Here is a 20,781-nt window from a genome sequence, read left to right on the forward strand (position 1 = left end):
ATTATCAATCCTAGGCAACATCCTAGGCTTAGACATTCATCACATCACATGGCGAAATCCAGTCTGCAATCCGCTAAAATCACCGTCTCCTAGCGAAGCGAAGCGAATTTATGTTGCAGCCCAAGCCTAAGTTAGGTTCCAAACCCCGGTTGAAGACCTCTGGGCGGCGCCCACCCCTCGTGTACGACTGTGTGAGTGTCCAACAACAACTCCCATCCCGTCGTGTCTGATACACACCCATCATCTCCAACCAAAACAAAAACAAAAGCAACTCTCGTCGTATAACAACACGCTCATCGTACGACGGTCCTGGCGTGGTGTGCGTGAGGACAAGAACCCGCGGTCGGGTCGGCTCGCCTACTTCGCGGGGTGGTGAACCAGAGACTCGTCAATCCATCGGCGACAGTCGAGCGAAGTGGACGTGCTTTTTTCGGAGTTGTATTTTTGGAAGGCGTTTGTTATTGAGCAGCAGCAGCAGCAACTACTTTGTACATCTCTGTCTCTTTTGCTCTTTCGTGGTCCGTGCTAAATTGTGTGAAGAAGGGTGGAGTAGAGAGTGAAGAGTGCGGAGTGTGCGGCGGTATTACGCAGTATATTCCAAAGTGTGATACAAAGTTGCGGTTGATACTTTTTTTTGTAAAGTGAGAATATAGAATAAACTTTGATTAGAGGTGACATCGCGTGGACACGAGCCGGATTTCCCAGGGTATTCGAGCAGGACTAGAATATCTGCGATCGCTTCTGTCTACGCTTCGGGATTGATCCGATCCGGCGACCGGCCTCTGAATTTCAAGGCCGGAGGACATTTTGTTTTTGTGCGGCTCTTTTGGGCTTAAATAAATATTTTACGAAATAAACTTTGGGAGTTGTTTGAACTATTCTGAGCAGGCTTGCCACAAATACAGATTTTTTTGGCACATACCAAACACTCAATCGAGTATAACTTTAAAAAATAATATTCTTACCAAAAACTGAACATGCCAAAAGATGCTAACAATGTTTATCTTTTTGGCCAATTTAACAAAAACTGCTCACATTTATTCTAACTGTAAAAAAAAATTCGTTTGTGTTTCGGGCCTGTGCTGAAAAATCTGTATTTGTGGCAAGCCTGATTCTGAGTAGAGGGTTGAAAGTTGGACATTGGCTCGAAAGGTCTAGAATTTTCGCAACCGGGAGTCTGAGAGCGGCGGAGTTTAAAATAGACCCCGGGAGGTTTGCGTCTGTGTATTGTTCCGGCGACGCGCCGCTGTCGTTGTGTGCGTGAATTTGCCCCTCCCGGCCAGCAAATTTGCTCCGACCAGCTGCAAGACCACCAACAACAACCTCAATCAGCGGCTAGAGTAGCGAAGGTTGACGACACGATGATGGAGGTCGAGAAGATGCCGAACGGCGACCATGCCCTGAACGGAGCCGGGCTCAACGGGCACCACAGCGAGAACTCGTCGAGTCCCGTTGGAAGCCCCAAGGCCAACGGATCTCCGGCTGGTGCCGGAGACGGGTTGATGAAGAAACCGATTGCCATACTGGACGACAAGCAGAAGAAACGGGTCCGCAAGCTGTCCCGGTCCAACAGCAAGGACGGGGCCCTCGGCGTGGCCGGAACGCCCAACTTTGTGGCGCCACACCGCAAATGGAAGAACAGCCGGCGGTCGCGTAATGGCAGCGGCCGAGGTCTGCCCAAGAAGGGTGGGGCCGGCGGCAAGGGCGTCTGGGGAAAGCTTGGCTCGGAGCTCGAAGAGATGGACGAGGAGCTGGACCAGAACGACCCGAATTTTGACCTGGACGCGTACAACAGCCGGCGCAACATCGAGCTGAAGGAGGTCGTGCCGGAGATTACGGTCGAGGAGTTTACCAAAAAGGTCGGCTCGATCCTGCTCGAGTACTACGAGCACGGGGACACGCACGAGGTTGCAGACAGTTTGGACGATATTATGAGCGCCGAGCGGCGGGCGCTCGTTCCGAAGGTGGCCGTGGAGATGGCCTTTGAGCACAAGCAGTCCCAGCGGGAACTGACGTCGGTGCTGATCTCAGATCTCTACGGCCGCACCATCACCAGCCGGGATATTTGCAAGGGTAGGTTGCTTGCTGGATTTTTCATTCCTACACCCACAGGTGAAAAATGCATCAGAAAATGTCATGTAGCTTTTGCTGCACTTTTTGACAGTGCTTCTGCCAAAAACTTTGCCGGTCTCACCAATCCAACCATGTTTTTCCTCTTGCGCTGGGATCAGCTGTAGTGGAGAAGAAAATAGTGTGTAAACATTCTTTGAATGTGTTGGTAGATTTCTGACTAGAAAGCCTTATTTTTCTTGTTTTTTGATTGTTCTGTTCTACTAAACCCGTAACACATCTCCCCCCGTCCAGGTTTCGACACGTTGCTGGAAAACATGCCGGACCTGATCCTGGACACGCCCGAGGCGCCCCACATCCTGGGCAACTTTATCGCCCGGGCCGTCGCCGACGACTGCATCCCGCCCAAGTTCGCGTTCGACGTGGAAGCCCGCCCGGACGCGGCCACGCTGAGCGCCCCGGCCCGGGAAGCGCTGACGCGCGCTAGCGGCCTACTCTCGCTGCACCAGGGCTGGGGCCACCTGGACGACGTGTGGGGCGTCGGAGGGGCGCTCCGACCCGTGAAGACGCTTACCCGCCAGATGGCGATCCTGCTGCAGGAGTACCTGCTGTCGCGTGATCTCGAGGAGGCCCAGCGCTCGATCAAGGAGCTGGAGGTGCCTCACTTCCACCACGAGCTGATCTACGAGGTACGTGGTTTCCGTGCGGCTCGAAGAAGTGAGGTTAAGATTAACTATGGTTCTTTGTTTCTCCCCTCTTGCAACACAGGCCATCGTAATGATGCTCGAGGCGCTCAGCGAACCCACCGAGGAGGCCATCTGCGCGCTGTTAAAATCGCTGGACGATACCTGCCTCGTGACGCCGGAACAGATGGAGCAGGGCTTCCGGCGGGTGTACGAGGACATGACTGACATCGTGCTGGACATTCCGCTGGCGTACTCCATTCTGGACCGGTTCGTGCAGCGCTGCCAGCGCGCCGACTTCCTGAACGAGGCCGTCATCAAGGATCTGCCGTCGAGGTGAGTTTGAACAGGGGTTGAAGTCTCCTTCGGGAGTGGCGCTTAAACCATCTCACTTAACCATCGAACTTCCTGTATTATGTTGTTAAAAAGGGTGGGATTTAGCCTCACTTTTTTACCTCCAGTGAATGTTAAAAACCGTACAAAAATCCTGAATTCCGTTTTTCAATATTTTCTACAACTTTAAAATATTTTGTTTTTATTTCGATTTATTTTATAATTTTAAATTATTTTGAAAGTTTTTTGAATTTCCAAAATTAAACAAAAAAGATTACAATGTTTCAAAAAATGTTCAAAACTTCATCTAAATTTTTAATACGTAAAAGATGTTTATGAATTTATGTTAATTTTTTTCAATAGATTTTAGAATTTTAAAATTTATTTTAGGAAATTTAGATAAAAATCTTCTTGATAATTAAGCTTCCATTTTTTTTCAAATTTTGAGAATTTTCTAAAATTTAGAACTTTGCAGTTCTAGAATTTTATAGTTTTTAACTTTTAGAGTCTTTAAATTTTGAAATTTAAGAATTTTAAGAATTGTGAGAATGTCAAGAATTTTAAAAATTTTTGGAAGTTTTAGAATTTTAAGAATTTTTAAAACTTTAAGATGTTTTAAAAAATTAAATTTTTTTCAAAATTTTAAGATTGTTTAAAAAATTTAAGATTTTTTAAAAATTTTAGGTTTTTTTTAAGAATTTTAAAAAATTGAAGAATTTTAAGAATTTTAAGAATTTTAAGAATTTTAAGAATTTTAAGAATTTTAAGAATTTTAAGAATTTTAAGAATTTTAAGAATTTTAAGAATTTTAAGAATTTTAAGAATTTTAAGAATTTTAAGAATTTTAAGAATTTTAAGAATTTTAAGAATTTTAAGAATTTTAAGAATTTTAAGAATTTTAAGAATTTTAAGAATTTTAAGAATTTTAAGAATTTTAAGAATTTTAAGAATTTTAAGAATTTTAAGAATTTTAAGAATTTTAAAATTTTAAGAATTTTAAGAATTTTAAAAATTTTAAGAATTCTAAAATTTTAAGAATTTTAAGAATGTTAAGAATTTTAAGAATTTTAAGAATTTTAAAATTTTAAAATTTTAAAATTTTAAGAATTTTAAAATTTTAAGAATTTTAAGAATTTTAAGAATTTTAAGAATTTTAAGAATTTTAAGAATTTTAAGAATTTTAAGAATTTTAAAATTTTAAAATTTTAAGAATTTTAAGAATTTTAAGAATTTTAAGAATTTTAAGAATTTTAAAATTTTAAAATTTTAAAATTTTAAAATTTTAAGAATTTTAAGAATTTTAAGAATTTTAAGAATTTTAAGAATTTTAAGAATTTTAAGAATTTTAAGAATTTTAAGAATTTTAAGAATTTTAAGAATTTTAAGAATTTTAAGAATTTTAAGAATTTTAAGAATTTTAAGAATTTTAAGAATTTTAAGAATTTTAAGAATTTTAAGAATTTTAAGAATTTTAAGAGTTAAAAAAAGGAATATTACAAATTTTTAAAAAAATTAAGAATGTTTTAGAATTTAAAGAATTTAAGGAATTTTTTTTTTTAAAGAATTTTAAATTTTCTAAGAATTTGAAGAATTCTGAAAATTTTTAGAACTTTAAAAATTTTAAGAATTTTAAGAATTTTTAGAATTTTTAGAATTTTAAGAATTTTAAGAATTTTAAAATTTTTAAGAAATTTAAGAATTTTAAAAACTTGAAGAATTTTAAGATTTTTAAGATTTTTATGAATTTTAAGGATCTTAAGAATTCAAAAAATAGAAGTACCACGAGGTAACATTTCCCATCCAACCTACTCTCGCCCCCCTCGCAAGTTCTCTTCCAACCTGACTTCCTGCTCACTCACTCAACGAGGCGGCATGCTCGAATCAAAATAACAATTAAACCGGTTCGTGCCGCGCCACTACCAAAACATCATCAGCAACACCAACAACAAAGGCTCGGCCGTCGGGGGTGCTCGGGAGTTAGTTGTTCAAAAATAGAACAAAACTTGATACACGGTACGGAGAGTACGAAAACAGCTTCAGGTTTGGGGCCGGATTAGTCGATGGCGATGACGACGACGCACCCCAAATTGGGGTTTTGTTTTCGAATCGTGCGGACTAAGATTGCGTCAAATTTATGATCCTGTGGTGACGAATTATTCATTAGAGCACAGACAAGCGGACGTGACTCTTTATTAAAGCATTTTGGTTCTAGCGCAATCTGGTGGATGTTTTTTGAAACCCAAACTGTCAAAATTGTTGTTTCTAGGATCGTAACTTGGCGTTGTCCAACCTGCTTGTCTGTGATCAACCGAATGAAGTAATATTTGCTCTGTTGTTTATTTGTTTGTTTGCTACAGCAAGTGGCGTAGCAAACAGGCAAGATTGCGGTGAAAGGTGCACTGGATGACATTGAACCGCGCAGCTCTGCATTATTGTTTCGAGATTCTCGCAGTTACGAGCGGCAGATTGTATTGGTTTGGGGGTGTGTACTGGCAGGCCGGCCGGCCGGCGTGCATTCTAATGTGCATCACCCAAAGGTAGACGTCTCGGAGCAGGGATTGTAAACGCGAGCGCGCACTTCGAATGCTTAATTAGCGATTATTTATAGTTGGGGCTTTTTTTCTTGATCGCGGTTGAGAGGTGCGTTGGCACTTGAAGACATGGACAGTGCAACTGCACTGTTGGATGTAGTTTCTGACTCTGACGTTGAACGCTGTGGTGGTTGGTTTTACAGCTTGAAACGACCTAAATTTTGTGGGGTTCAGTGAATTGCCTTGATTCGGAACTCGGCTTGGATGTGGTTGAGCTAAGCGGTATTAGAAATCTCTAGAAAAAATAACATTGGGTTGAATTATGTATAGTCTTTACGTCTGACTCACTTCTTTGCAAGGCAAGTTAAGAGAAACAATTTATTTTGTTATTCTGGCAAACCTCATTAATAACCTTAACAATAGCTTGTTTATTTGTTTACCACGGATTATCTAACTATTCTTGGAAATCTCTTGAAATATTTATTGGGAAACTTTGAAAGATTCTCAAAACTGTTAATAACAAAAATAAAACTTAATAAAAATTAAACACAACCGTTTTCTATTCGTCACAAAAATACTTAAGATTCATCAAATGTTCAAATCGGGAAAAAACAGTGAAATTTTGTTTTGTTTTAGAGAAAAACGCAAATAAGTGTCAAAGGTCATAGCGGCTCTTGTGTCCTTTTGAAAACTAACCCGAGATTTGATGCCTCCTTTTATTTTTTTTAGGCAAAAAGAATCACAAAGTATGTGATATTGTATGCTCAACCGATCCAATATCCAATAGGCCGGCTACGAAATTATGTGAAAGTAGAATTTGTCTCTAGTTTGGTTTCTGCTGATACAACTTAGCTCAGTTGACGTTTGCGAATGGAACAAATTGAACTAACATAACTCCACGTGATGCTCTAATCATGAAAAGAAGATCACTGTTAAATTATTACAAATGATCCAAAACATTGCCAAACACGACCATTTGGCACCTAAAAAAGCTGGGCAAAAAAAAACTTGCGTTTTTAAGCTATTTTTTTAATTTGCTAGTTTTAAGATTGGCGATTTTTCTTTTAATTCAGTTCTGGATAAAATTTCTGGATAAAAAATAATAATAATTGAAATGAAATAAACGAAATCAACCGGCTGAAAAATTGTGGGCCGGGAATCATACTTTGAATTTATTTTTTTAAATTTTTGTGGGCTGGAATTTTTTGATTTTAAGAGTTTTTGGAATTGTTTAGTGGTGAAATATCAGAATCAGACTGCATAAATTTGTAATCTTTGTCATTTTTAACATGAAAATATATTAAACTTGATTGCTTGAGAATCTTAACCTTTCGTTTTTTAAATTTAATTTTTTTGAACTTTTGAAAATTAGACTCCAGAATGTTAAAATTTCTAATTTTTCTGTTATTAAATACAAATTTGCCTCAGCATACAAAATCCGCTTGCGAATTTACGTAAATTTAATAAGAAGTCATTTAAAAAAAAGTTTCGTAAAATTTACATAATAAAACCAACTTTATTTTAAATTCCATATTTTTGTTCAGTTTTCCCTTTTTTCTTGTGCAAGCGAATTGTTTATAAAGTTCTCAAAACCTCTTTTCTACAATACTTGAAGTAACTGCCTGAGTTTCAATTTAAAATATCACATTTTTTAAGAGCTTATGAGTTTAGGTGTAAATCTAAAGGAATTCTCAAATATTGGGGGATACCTTTTGAAGACTGATTCTCTTTTATATATTTTTGTAAGAATTTTTGATTTTAGGAGCTTATGGAATTGTTGAATGTTGAAATATTTCAGTATTTTTCCGTACTTTTTAGCTTTAACAAATTGATAATTTTGAAATTTTTCAAATTTTAACTTTTAAAAATAGATTGTATTTGATATGTTTTCAATTCAAATTCTTTGACTTTTTTTAATTTTTTGATTTTTGTACATTTGAATTTAAGCTTTATTTTTTTAGAATATTTAATTTAATTTTAAAATGATGATTTTTTAAATTGTACTGTTTAAATTTTGTTGTACTGTTGCATTTATGAATTTGGCTATTTTTAGTTTTTTAATTAAAACTCAAAACACTGTCAAAAAATTTACGCTTGAGAATTTATGTTTATTTAAGAGCAATTCCAGCCCAAAAGAGGAATTTTTTAGGTACTTTTTCCGACCCTCTCCGATTTCAATGAAACTTTGTAGACATGTTATCCTAGGCATATATAAGCCATTTTTATGTATATGGAGCCAGTTTCACTCGATAATGACATTTGAGAAGGGCATAAGTGTTTTAAATATTTTTGTTATTCGTTATTTAAATATTTCCATAACTCGATGCCGTTGGCCATAAACAAACTTGTAGGAAATTTGACGGGCTTTCCGAAAAAAATACACTGAAAGAAAAAAACACTCCACTTTTATGAGATTTTTTGATTTTTTAGTCAAATTTGATGATGCGCCCACGATTTTTTTCGTTCGAATTTTTTGTGAAAATAGCCTCAGATGTTACAAAAAAACTCACGAAAAATGCAGGATAGAGCAACTCACCTAAAAAATACAAAAATCATTTACTGAAACTGTTTTTTTTTTAAAGTGACCACGCTTTTTGCAGACAATTTAATTAAAAATGCATTTGTTTATGTTTTTGGACTCATCTATCTATAGAATAATGAATATTATGGTAAAAACTATATACTTCAACACTTACAATATCTATACATATATGCTTTTTATATTGTCCAAAAATCATAATGAAAATTCAATGCCAAGGTTTCATTGAAGAAAGAGCGATGAAACTTTGTTTTTAACTTAATGTTAAAAACGTGTTTTTGATGAGCCAAAATTTCCAGATTTTGAATAAAAAACACCTGAGTCGCAGATTAAGCTGGGAGTGTTCGCTACGGTTTTGACCTTCCTTCCAGAACAATTCCATCACACCTCGTCTCGGTGTGAACGATTTTCTTCTTCTCTCATCAGAGGCGCCTGTGTCTTTTCACGTACGCCCATACAAAGTTTGCTTTTGATTCTTTTTTCTTCTACTCTCAACCACAACACACAACTTAAGGATCCCTGATGGTGGTTGTGCGGTCGACCAAGAGTGTTATCTCGTTGTTTTTTTCTTTGCATGTTTTTTTTCTTACTTTCTTTCAAAACGAAGAAAAGTAAGAACTCTTGCGAAGAAAGCGATAAAAATTTAAGTAATCGACAATTTTTCGCTCTTGTGGCGAAAAAGAAAAGAAAATGTGTGCCTACTGAGATGAGTAAACCCGCACACAGTGTAGATTGAATTTATAAATACTTGCGTTGTTTGTAAATATCTAATTGGAACTGTAAACAACGGCAATCTACTGGTTGAAAGTGAAGAGAGTCACTTGAAAACACACGTTTATCAGTGTTATAAAACTGATATGATTAAACAAACTCAGGTGCTGCGCACCGAAGGCTAGACATTTCCAGATTGTTCTATTCAAAACGTGGAACACGTAACAGGACACCTTGACAGAAACGTCAAAGTGAAATTTTTGTCCAAAATTTTTAGGTGGTTCGTCTATTGATTGATGCCTCATTGACAATCTTTAGATTTTTTTTTTTCAAAGTTTCACTCAAATAAACAAATTAGTTTTCAAAAAGTCGTCTGATACTCCCAAACTGGTGTGCGCAAACTCGTTTCAGTCGTGTTTTGCAACACCATGTATGATAATAATATTTTGATTTTCGGGTGGAAATTTCTATACAGAAAGGCACAGAATGTCGCTCAGTCTGTCTGTATTTGTTGAAACACCTGGCAGCACTCACACTGCGCCACCGAAAACGCACACTCTTGCGCAATTTGTGCCGGCAGCTGCACCAACACCATCGCAGCAAGCCGGTAAAATACATGCAAAGAAGCTTCACGCGATAAACGACTTCACGCACACACCCCTAAAAAGTGCGCGTTTGTTATGCATAGAAAAGAGCGAACAGAGCGGACGTGAAGAAAATGCGTCTTAGCCAAAATAAAAAGTAATCGCGGGACAAAAACAAAAACAAGCAACCATGCTGATGCGCGACCCCCCCTTACTCCTAACCTCACTGCACCAACGACCATGCGCAACCTTTTGCACAGGCCATAGGGGGATGGCGTCGCTATTTTTAGACCACGTTTTCCACTTTTTCTCATCGAAACCGACTACTTTATCGACTTCATTTTGCTGGGCGAGATAGGACGCCGTCTATTTTTAGACGATGACTCAGCACTTTTCCACTCTTGCACCTCAAAAAACCAGGTGGCAGCACGATGTAACGCCACGTCCCTATGGATTTCTTTCTGAAACGAAAATCCACGTGGCCGTTCAAGATTCACTCCTCCGAGGTTTACTTTATTTTGACACCCAGCCTACTACGCGCGTACGTGATTTCTTGCACGTGGAGGAGAAAAAACAACGTGGCCAGCATAACCGAATCAAATAAAATAAAAAGGGGGAAGTGAAGTGGCGTGGGCAATGTTTTGAACGTAATTTTATCTTCTAAGCTTTCAAGGTCGTACCGCACCGCACCTTACAAAAAACAGCGCGTTGTTTTCGGTACTTTTCCATCGTTTGGCAATCGCCGTTGGATCACTTTTGAACGATTGGGAATGCGAGACGGTAATTAGTTGTTTGTTTTTCAATTCGACTGGGATTGTTTTTGTTTGCGACATTTGGGAACACACCTCGCCGGATGATGCAATCTGAGAAAATATTGATCGGATGTTGTGAGGTTGAGCAGTGAAACGTGTTGCTTCTGGTTTGCAAATTCAGTCCGTCTATCGGAAGTTCACAGTTCAAGAAAGAAGCGTTACATTTTATAACGTGATTTCCGAATGATCCCCTCTACTGCAGCTGTAAACATAAAAAAGTATGAAGTTATGTTCCAGTTCAAGCTTGACGTAGTTTGTTTTCAAACATTTTTTGCATAGAAGAATACCTCCAACTGTTATTGGAATGATCGGATTAGGCCGATGCAAATATTTAAAAAAGTTTTTGTCCCTCGGCCCAGGCCGAGGTCAAGGGGGCAAAAAAATAAAAAAAATATAAAAATTTAAATAACAAGCCATAGTCTTCACATTTAAATGAAAAAAGTGTTTTAAAATGCATTTTACACTAGTTCAGTTGTTTTGCAATCATTGGTTTTCAAAAAAATTAAGATCTAACAAAAACAAAAATTGAATCGGAAAAAAAAGATTTTGCATCGAAAATTTTCAAAAAATCTTAAGATTTTTTAATAAACCCAAACATGCTCAAAATTATTTTAAACGCAGGAGAATGTATTTTAATTTGATTTCAGCTGGTTGCACTTGAATTTTCATTGAAATTTAGAAGTTTATTGTAAAAAATATTTTTTTTGCCCCCTGATTTTTCGGGCCAATTTTGAAGGGGGGGGGGGGTGACAAAAACTTTTAAAAATATTTGTACCAGCATTAGTTGTTAAAATACAAAAAATAATAACAAAGATTTCTTCGAAGGATAACTAAAAATGTGATTAGTCTGTTATTGCAATAACAATCCAATAACATAAAAATCATAACGGCGAATAACAAAACTTGTTATAAATAACATATAATGTTATTGACCTAGTATTTTCAAATATCAAAAAATGTTATTTTAATGTTATTTCCGTCTGCTCGGGTTATTTTTGAAAAAAAAAAAATGGTCAAAATTTTACCGTAAGTTTAGCCTTTTTATCAGAATAAATAAATAAGATAACAAATTGGAGTAATTCTCCACCAACTCACACGAAATCGGAATAAAATGCTCCGATTTTCGTGAAACTTTGCTCTAAGGGGTAATTTTGGTCCCTGATCACGAATCCCAGGTCCATTTTTCGATATCTCGTGACGATGGGGCGGTACGACCCCTTTCATTTTCTGGTTTTTTACTAAGACACGTTTTTCAGTGATTTGTAGCTCGCAACCGTGAAGAGATAGAAATTTCGTGTTAAAGGGACTTTTGTGTAAAATTAGACGCTCAATTTGATGACGTACTCAAAATTCCGAAAAAACGTATCTCGCTGCCCTTTCCCGTTACTCAACTGTCAAAAATCGTGAGACATGTCATTTTATGGGAAATTTCATTTACTTTTCGAAACTGAAATAACTCAGGACGGTCATTTTTTCATTTGGAACAAAATTTTTCATTTTAAAATTACGTGTTTTTTCTAACTTTGCAGGGTTACATTTAAGAGTGTAACAATGTTCTACAAAATTGTAGAGCAGACAAAAACAAAAATTTTGATATATAGACATAAGGGGTTTGCATGTATTCTTCACAAGTTATCAGAATTTTAAAAAAAATGTTTTTGAAAAAGTTATGATTTTGACCATTTTTGACCAGTTTTTCGAATTTTTAACCCCAAAAACTCAATCGTGTGCTTTTGAAAGTATTTTTTCGGAAAGTTCAGCTAACTTTGCAAGAGAATGACCCCTTGGACGATTGTTGTGGCTTGTGCACTGCTTGTATGAGGGATTTTTCGAAAATAAAAAAAAACTTCTGGGTTATTTCAGATTCGAAATGTACATTAAATTTCCCATAAAATGACATGTCTCACGATTTTTGACAGTTAAAAAACGAGAAATGGCAGCGATTTTGAAATTATTTTTTAACTTTTTTGATGAAAAATACGTTTTTTCGTAATTTTGAGTACGCCATCAAATCGGGCGTCTAATTTTTCACAAAAGTCCCTTTGACACCAAATTTCTATCTCTTCACGGTTGCGAGCTACAAATCACTGAAAAACGTGTCTTAGTAAAAAACCAGAAAAATGAAAGGGGTCGTACCGCCCCACCGTCATGAAATATCGAAAAATGGACCTCGGATTCATGATCAGGAACCAAAATAACCCCTTAGAGCAAAGTTTCACGCAAATCGAAGAGGGGTTGGGGCAACTGCTGTGTAAGTTGGCGGAGAATGACCCATTGGGCAATGGAAAATTGGTAAAAATTATTCCATAGTTCTTTTAAAATTCTAAATATAATTATAAATTTGGTTATTATTAAACATTATATTTTAAAAGTTGGATGAATAACGCGATCAGTAATTTGATGATTTTCCAATTTCTTCATTTTTTTTTTATTTTTTTAGTTATTATTATATTTATCATTATCTTTTAAAATCTGTTGTTGTTTATAAAAATATGTTTTTCACTAATGAGCAGTTCTCTTCGGAAATCGGTCTTTTTTATTCAATTTTAATTATTGTATTTTTTAAACCGGCTAAACTTTTTTGGTGTCTTTGGTATGCCCAAAGAAGCCATTTTGCATCATTAATTCGTTTGGTGCCTTCGGCAAAGTTGCAGGTATGAATATGGACTACACTGAAAAAAATGATACACGGTAAAAAAAAACTTTGGTGATTTTTAATTTCACTTTTTGTCACTAAATCTTGATTAATAAAAAAAAACACTATTTTTATTTTTTTATTTTTTTATATGTTTTAGAGGACATCGAATGCCAACTTTTCAAAAATTTGCAGAATGGGCAAAAAATCTTTGACCGAGTTATGATTTTTTGAAACAATACAGATTTTTAAAAAAAAAATCGAAATATTGGTCGCAAATTTTAAAAAATCAATAACTGCGATTATTTTGAAAAAAGTTACCTGAAAATGGCTATAACTTGAAAACGGTGCACTTTATCAAAATTTCACTAAAGTACTTTTTGATTGCAAATTCGATTTTTCATATGTCGGGTTTTTTTTAAATCTGTATTGTTTCAAAAAATCATAGCTCAGTCAAAGATTTTCTGCCCATTCTGGAAATATCTGAAAAGTTGGTATTTGATGTCCTCTAAAACATATCAGAAAATTAAATATAGTATTTTTTTGCAAATCAAGTTTAAGTGACAAAAAGATAAATTAAAAATCACCAAAGTTTTTTTTTACCGTGTATCATTTTTTTTTTTAGTGTAGTCCATATTCATACCAACAACTTTGCCGAAGACACCAAAACGATCAAAAAATTCCTTCAAAAGATACAGATTTTTGAATTTTCACATTTCATTTTTGTCCATACAAAAATAGCTGCCAAATTTGTATGGAAAATTATATAAACGAACTAATGATGCAAAATGGCTTCTTTGGGCATACCAAAGGCACCAAAAAAGTTATAGCCGGATTAAAAAATCGAATGACCGAAATCTCAGAGAATTGCTCTAAAGATTTTTGTATTTTCCGTGCTGTGGTCGCAAAATCTAAGTTATAAAAAAGCCCAAAAAGAATTATTTTGTGAAATTTTCTAAAAAATGTTTATCATCAAATGTACAAATTTTAGGAATAAAACGTTGAATTTTACGCATTTTTATTTCCCTTAGAAAAAAAAAATAGAATTTATTATCATGATTTGAAAATCTTATTAACCTTCCAATAATCAAACATTTGATAGTCAGATCTAAGAGAAAACGAAAATTAACTGTATCTGATCAAAAAAAACTTTAAAACTAAAAAATAGTATTATAATTCCCAAAATGAAGGATCAAATGAATAAAGAATGATGATTGTTCAATTTGTGGAATTATCTGTTCCAGTTTAACAGCGGAATATGAAATACACACTGTCAGAGGTAATAATCATTTTTTATTTTGAAATGAAGAAATATTGAAATTTTTTGAATTTCCATTTTCTATGTTATTGTTTTGTCTTGATTTGAAAAATCTTTCTTGGAATTCTAAAAGCCTTGAATTTTTGTCTAATATAAGTTTGACAATTTTTTCACATTAAATCGAGAAAAACAAACTAAAATACCCACAACATTGGCACTTTCAAATGCGCAAAAGCCAAGCCCCGGTCGGTTATAAGCCGGCTGTTTTCACCGCACAATAACAAAACGCAGTAAATAAAAAAAAAACAAGCCCACACACACACACAGCCACAAATCGCATTATCGCCGCCGTCGCCGCACCTCGCGATCTTTTTTGCTTGTTTTTTTTCCTCAAATTCTTTTTCTTCAAAACAACTGGAAGAACCGCTCTGCGCGCTCGCCGGTGGCAGTAAATTGTGCCGATAAACAATCTGCAGTCCATCGTCAGTTTTGTCGCATGTCGATTTGTCGAACTTAGTTTGTCAAAACTGAAATTTGAAATGTTGACACACTTCATACATTTTATTCAAACAGGTCTGTTTGACACACATAAGTGCCAATTGTTTTGTTTGTTTTTTTTTTTTTTTGTGTGCGACAGCATGCCATTATGACAACAAAATATAATAATATGTGTGGAAGGGGCTTGCTGGGACCCGATTTTAAGTCGTTGGGCAAAAATCCTGTGGAGGGGAAAGTGGAGAACATCGACGGGGGGTATTATGCACACTGCTTGGAACCAGACCAGGCCGGTCCATGGAAACCGGTCACTGCAGAAAACGTGGCAACGTGGGGGAATGCAACAACTTTCGAGTTCTGTTGCACCATGGAAAGATTCCTCCACATATTGCCTCCATTCAGAGTCTTCTAGACACAACAATGGAATTTTCTAGTGGGACGGAATTAGGGCATGTTGAAAACACTTGATGAATGTCTTAAAATTGAATATTTTGGATTAAAAATAACGTTTGGTTAAATATTTAAAATCATTTTGCTTTTAAAAATTGAGTCAGAAACTATCAAAATATTTTAAACATTCAAAATAGTTATTTTGCTAGCTAAAGTCAAAATTATTGATTTTACAGTTTTTTTTTCAATCGGAGGAATCTAGTTTTGAAACAAACAACTACAAATGAAGTGTTACAATTGAAATTAGATTTTCTGAAAAATCAATATCAGAATAATCAATGTTACAAAATCAGCACAGAAAACAACAAAGTAAGCAAAAAACCGGTTACGTTCCGGTTCTCTCGATTCGCTTCTCCACTTGCCCACATAATAACACACTTCCTTGCTTGCCCGGTTCCGAATCAAGCGATGCTCTCGTGTGTTGTTGTTGTTGTTGTTATGATATTTTAATTTTATTTTTACTTGCCGCTTGCTCTCGCCAACAATCGACCGAACTGCGAATAGTGCGCGAATTTCGAGACGAAAACAACCGGCGAAAACAGAAAAAAAAACAGGGTAAATTATTGCATAACTCTCGAAAAAACGAGTTGCGCCCGGTTTCGGAGGATATTTTAACAAGTTTGTGAACGTGTGTGCGTGTGGTAAAATGTCCCGTTTATTATTGTTTGGCTCTGGTTGTTTACCAACCTTTTTGGCGAATCGAAAAGCGACGGGTGAACCTGTGAGTCATTTTCGATTTTGGTCCTCCCTGATTAGCAATTCGGTTGGTTAAACAGGTTTCGGGCTGCCGGTTTTGTTTTGCTTGGTGGTCAGTTTTGGTGAAATCAGATTTGTACTTTTTATTAAATAATTATTTTAAGTTTAGTTTTGTCGTTTGTTGATATATTTTATATGTTGAAGCTTTTGTTGACTTATTATGAAAACCAAAATAGTTCATCTCCATTTCAACTTCAATATATTTTTTTGCAATTCCGTCGTGAAACTGCTTACTTTTCCTGTCATTCTTGAACGACGAAATAGCCTACTTTTCTGTACCAAAAATAACAGAATCGAATGGCAACACTTTTCAGCACTTGTTTTTGATAAGTAACACTTTTTAACATTTTTATGATTTAAACGATTTATTGACAAAATACATGAAAATTTGACATAAAATTTCACTCAGTGTGTGTTTTTTGGAATTGCAAAAAATGTTGTTTGGAACTCGTTACAAAACTTGATTTTTTCAGCACTCTTCGTATTTATCCAACTCGGTGAACCTCGTTGGATAAATGTACGATTCGTGCTGAAAAAATCCTCTTTTTGCAACTTGTTGCATAAACTACTATTTTCTGTTTATTACAAAAATTGATAATTTAAATAAAACTATCTTGTTATCTTAGCTACCTAGGAACAATTACAACATGTGCTAGCTTGCCTGGCAATGCATCTGTTTAACTTTGTGCTATCTTATGCTGACTAGATAGGAAAACCAGGCAGCTTAGTACAAGAGAGCATAGAGGCATCGAGGCACATAGGGGAAGGTGGGGCAAGACGACCATATGCGGCAAGAGGAACAATCGCTCGTACGGCCGTAATTTTTACAATTTTGATATTTCCATTATGAGGAATTGTTGCTAGCATTGCAATTAGTTGATTCTACTACCACATAACCGCCAAAACGACGTAAACATCACGGGGTATAAGATTGAATGACGTTTTTTTTTCAAAACCTTCGTTTTTTATAACATTTGGAAAGTACAAAATAAGGCTTCGACTCATTTCATACCAATGATTTTCAGCTATTATAAAGTGGGTAATTCTCTACCAACTCACACGAAATCGGGAAAAGTTGCCCCGACCCCTCTTCGATTTGCGTGAAACTTTGTCCTAAGGGGTAACTTTTGTCCCTGATCACGAATCCGAGGTCCGTTTTTTGATATCTCATGACGGAGGGCGGTACGAGCCCTTCAATTTTTGAACATGCGAAAAAAGAGGTATTTTTCAATAATTTTCCAGCCTGAAACGGTGATGAGATAGAAATTTGGTGTCAAAGGGACTTTTATGTAAAATTAGACGCCTGATTTGATGGCGTACTCAGAATTCCGAAAAAAAACGTATTTTTCATCGAAAAAAAAAACACTAAAAACGTTTTAAAAATTCTCCCATTTTCCGTTACTCGACTGTAAAATTTTTTGGAACATGTCATTTTATGGGAAATTTAATGTACTTTTCGAATCTACATTGACCCAGAAGGGTCATTTTTTCATTTAGAACAAAATTTTTCATTTTAAAATTTTGTATTTTTTCTAACTTTGCAGGATTATTTTTTAGAGTGTAACAATGTTCTACAAAGTTGTAGAGCAGACAATTACAAAAAATTTGATGTATAGACATAAGGGGTTTGCTCATAAACATCACGAGTTATCACGCTTTTACGAAAAAAAAGTTTTGAAAAAGTTACTTTTTGCGTTTCTCTTTGTTTCGTCGTCCGTGTCCGCGGGTGACCATAAACGGGCATGATCGACGACGACCAACTTTTTCAAAACTTTTTTTCGTAAAATCTCTGTAACCGGTGATGTTTTTAAGCAAACCATCTATGTTTATATATCAAAATTTTTGTAATTGTCTGCTCTGCAACTTTGTAAAACATTGTTACATTCTAAAAAATAACCCTGCAAAGTTAGAATAAACACGAAATTTCAAAATGAAAATTTTTGTTTTAAATGAAAAAAATTACCCTTCTGGGTCAATGAAGATTCAAAAAGTACATTAAATTTCCCATAAAATGACATGTTTTCCAAAAAAATCAACTAACGGAAAATGGCCGAGTCCGTTTCGTGTTTTTTTCGATGAAAAATACGTTTTTTTCGGAATTTTGAGTACGCCATCAAATCGGGCGTCCCTTTGACACCGATTTTCTATCTCATCAGGCTGCAAATTAATGAAAAACACTTATTTTTTCGCCTGTTGAAAAAATGAAGGGGTCGTACCGCCTCTCCGTCACGAGATATCAAAAAACGGACCTCGAATTCGTGATCAGAGACAAAAGTTCCTTCTCAGAACAAAGTTTCACGCAAATCGAAGATGTGTCGGGGCAACTTTTCTCGAATTCGTGTGATCTTGAAAAACAGGATTTTTCAGAAACTTGTTCTATCATAGTCTTAGTCAAGATCTGGGATAAGATTATCAAAAAATTCGACAGATTTTTAACCTATTTATTGGGTTTAACGAGTATTTCCTTAGCTTGTTACACTTGCCCCACTTTCCCCTAATTATGAGTCGGCCACGCCAAAATTGTCATTTTCGAAAGCTAACAACAGTTTAGCAAAAAATGTTATGAATATGGTGTCTTCGGGATTTTTTTTCCAAATTTAATGAAGGTCTTAGTTTTGAGGATTCAACAAACAGAACAGACGGAAATAATAAAATTCATGCCATTTTAATAACTAATACTGTTAAAATAACAGAAAGAGATGGATTCATCTTGAAAGATCAACTTTTGCATAAAAGATGAATAAAAGTATATGTTATCATAACAAAATTTGTTATTGGTCTGATATTGATTGAAAGCCAAAATAACTTTGGAATAACATTTTTTGTTATGAATGAATACCTCGAACTGTTGTTGGGAATATCATGCTAACATATTATTTTTCTTGAAAAAAGTTTTTTTGTCAGTTTTAGAGAATTTTCTCAATTTCAAAACAATTGAGTTGGTTTGAAAAAAATAGTGCAAAATATTAAAAAAAATATATTTATAAAATGTGAAAAAGTTGGTGTTCTCATACTTTGTTAAAATGCATTCCGCAAAGTGTGGACGTTGCTCAAAATGACCTCTTAAACATGGGAAAAAAAGAATCATCAGAAAAAACTGGGGCAGTAGAGGATTAAGCCATATCAATTCGACCAAATAAAATTTCAACCAAACAATTCTAACCACAACCTCTTTCTTTTTTGTATATTTTCAGAGGCCGCAAGCGTTTCGTGTCCGAGGGTGACGGTGGCCGCATCAAGCCGGTCAACTTGAATTCTCGTGACTTTTAAGGCGAGAACCGCAGCAGCAGCAGCAGCAGCCTCAGCAGACCATTTCAGCCTGGGAGAAAAACGCGCTAAACATTTTTTTATTTGGCGCAACCTGTTTGTTTACTCTGGAATGGCGCGCAAACGCAATTGATATTTTTCCTGCGAGAGTTGAAGTTCGAATGCAAGAGGAGGATAAATTTGAACTTTTCAAGAGAGTGAGAATCGTTAGGCGGAGAGATGAAAATTGTACTAGTGTGCTCTGTCATACTTACTTGAAAGTGCGGAAAACAACATCTTTTATGTCATTTACATAATTTTGCAAGGTAGAGAGCACATTTGCAGGAGGGAAAGAAGAAGCAGCCCGCGCAGTTTAGAAGAGCAGAAGAAAAATGTAACACATTTTGAAAGGAAACAGAAAACTACACTCAAATATATTGTAACCCCATTTTGATCGTATATTCACCACAAAAACAAGAATTAAAAATACTTATCAGTAGACGAAAGTGACGAAGAAAACAAAGTCGAGCGCATTTTAGAAGCAAAACCGTAGAAAAAGCATTGAAAAATCCTGAAAGGATAGGCTGCTAGAGTAGGAACCTGCAAGAGTCAGTCATCACCACTCTGAGTCGTTTGTTTTGATCAGTTTGATTCCGCCCCCCAAACTCTCGCCAGCTGCATTTCTTGCGTTTTTTCCAGTTTTTATTTTTGGTCGTCATTCAGTCTAGTTCCAAGATTTGTCGTTCTTTTAGACGAATCGATGCGAGTCATTCTGAGAGAATACAAAAAAACAAAAATGAAACAAGAGAAGAATTTGAAATTGCTACCTGACTATTACAAAAAAAAACAAAAACATACTACTAAATACTAATTAAACAGTACTTTGGATACTTCTGCCAAGCAAAAATCGTAAGCACTTAAGCGTTGAACGAGATAACTCGAGTTAAGAGAGAATTAAGTTAGAGATGAGATAATATACTGTTTCCCCGCCCCCATTTATTTTGTTCATCCTGTAAGCGGTACGAATAAATACTTTTTACAAAGTTGGATTCAATTCAGTGCAGATTTTGTAAGACCCCCTATCTCCTTCCTGAACATTTCCTTGAATTATTCGCACACGTAAACGTAACCCAGTGAAGTGCGCATCACTTCGTCAAGAGGAAAGGAAAGGCAAAAGGAAGGCATCAAAACACAACATACTTTATCGTACTGAGAGTAAAACTGCAAAATAATATAAAAACCAACAGATAAAATACAACTTATGCAAAGTAACCGTTAAGGAACAAAACAAAAATGCAATTGAAAAAGCATAATAAAAAAAACTATTAAAATAATGGAACGATTTGTTTGTTTTAACTTTATCACATGATCATTTTTTGCTAATAGTCTGAAAATCGACTTTAAAAACACGCAGACCGGCAGCGAAATTGTGGGAGCGTTGCATGATTCTACAAATTATATTGATATTCAGCAATTCCATTTGAAAAGAGCCTAGACCACAAAAAAAAATCTCCTTGTATATGGAGCCAATAGTACTCGAAAATAACATTTGAGAAGGGCGTGTAAGGTATTTAAATATTTTTGTATTGTGCAATTTAAAAATTACTATATCTCGAAGCCGTTGCATCGTATCAAAAAGTGGTCAAAGACAAAGTCAAATTGAAAAACTGTCAAAGAC

The 20,781-nt window shown here is 35.6% G+C and overlaps 1 protein-coding gene across 1 annotated transcript; it reads left to right on the forward strand.

The window, feature by feature from the left end:
• The first annotated feature begins 1,116 nt into the window (after positions 1-1,116).
• LOC6049032 (programmed cell death protein 4) lies at positions 1,117-20,351 on the forward strand. The gene is made up of 4 exons (XM_001865824.2): positions 1,117-2,073; positions 2,365-2,759; positions 2,839-3,089; positions 19,052-20,351. The coding sequence occupies exons 1-4, from the start codon at positions 1,362-1,364 to the stop codon at positions 19,125-19,127; spliced, it is 1,434 nt and encodes a 477-aa protein (XP_001865859.2). The 5' UTR covers positions 1,117-1,361; the 3' UTR covers positions 19,128-20,351.
• The last annotated feature ends 430 nt before the right edge of the window (positions 20,352-20,781 follow it).

Source organism: Culex quinquefasciatus, chromosome 1 (assembly GCF_015732765.1).
Source record: "Culex quinquefasciatus strain JHB chromosome 1, VPISU_Cqui_1.0_pri_paternal, whole genome shotgun sequence".
NCBI lineage: Eukaryota > Metazoa > Arthropoda > Insecta > Diptera > Culicidae > Culex > Culex quinquefasciatus.

Bases quoted from the DNA above. Each gene is read 5' to 3' on its own strand.
- LOC6049032 (XM_001865824.2), top strand. From the start codon at position 1,362: ATGATGGAGGTCGAGAAGATGCCGAACGGCGACCATGCCCTGAACGGA. The intron at 2,074-2,364 runs GTAGGTTGCTTG...CCCCCCGTCCAG, and splicing joins CAGCCGGGATATTTGCAAGG to GTTTCGACACGTTGCTGGAA. The intron at 2,760-2,838 runs GTACGTGGTTTC...CTTGCAACACAG, and splicing joins ACCACGAGCTGATCTACGAG to GCCATCGTAATGATGCTCGA.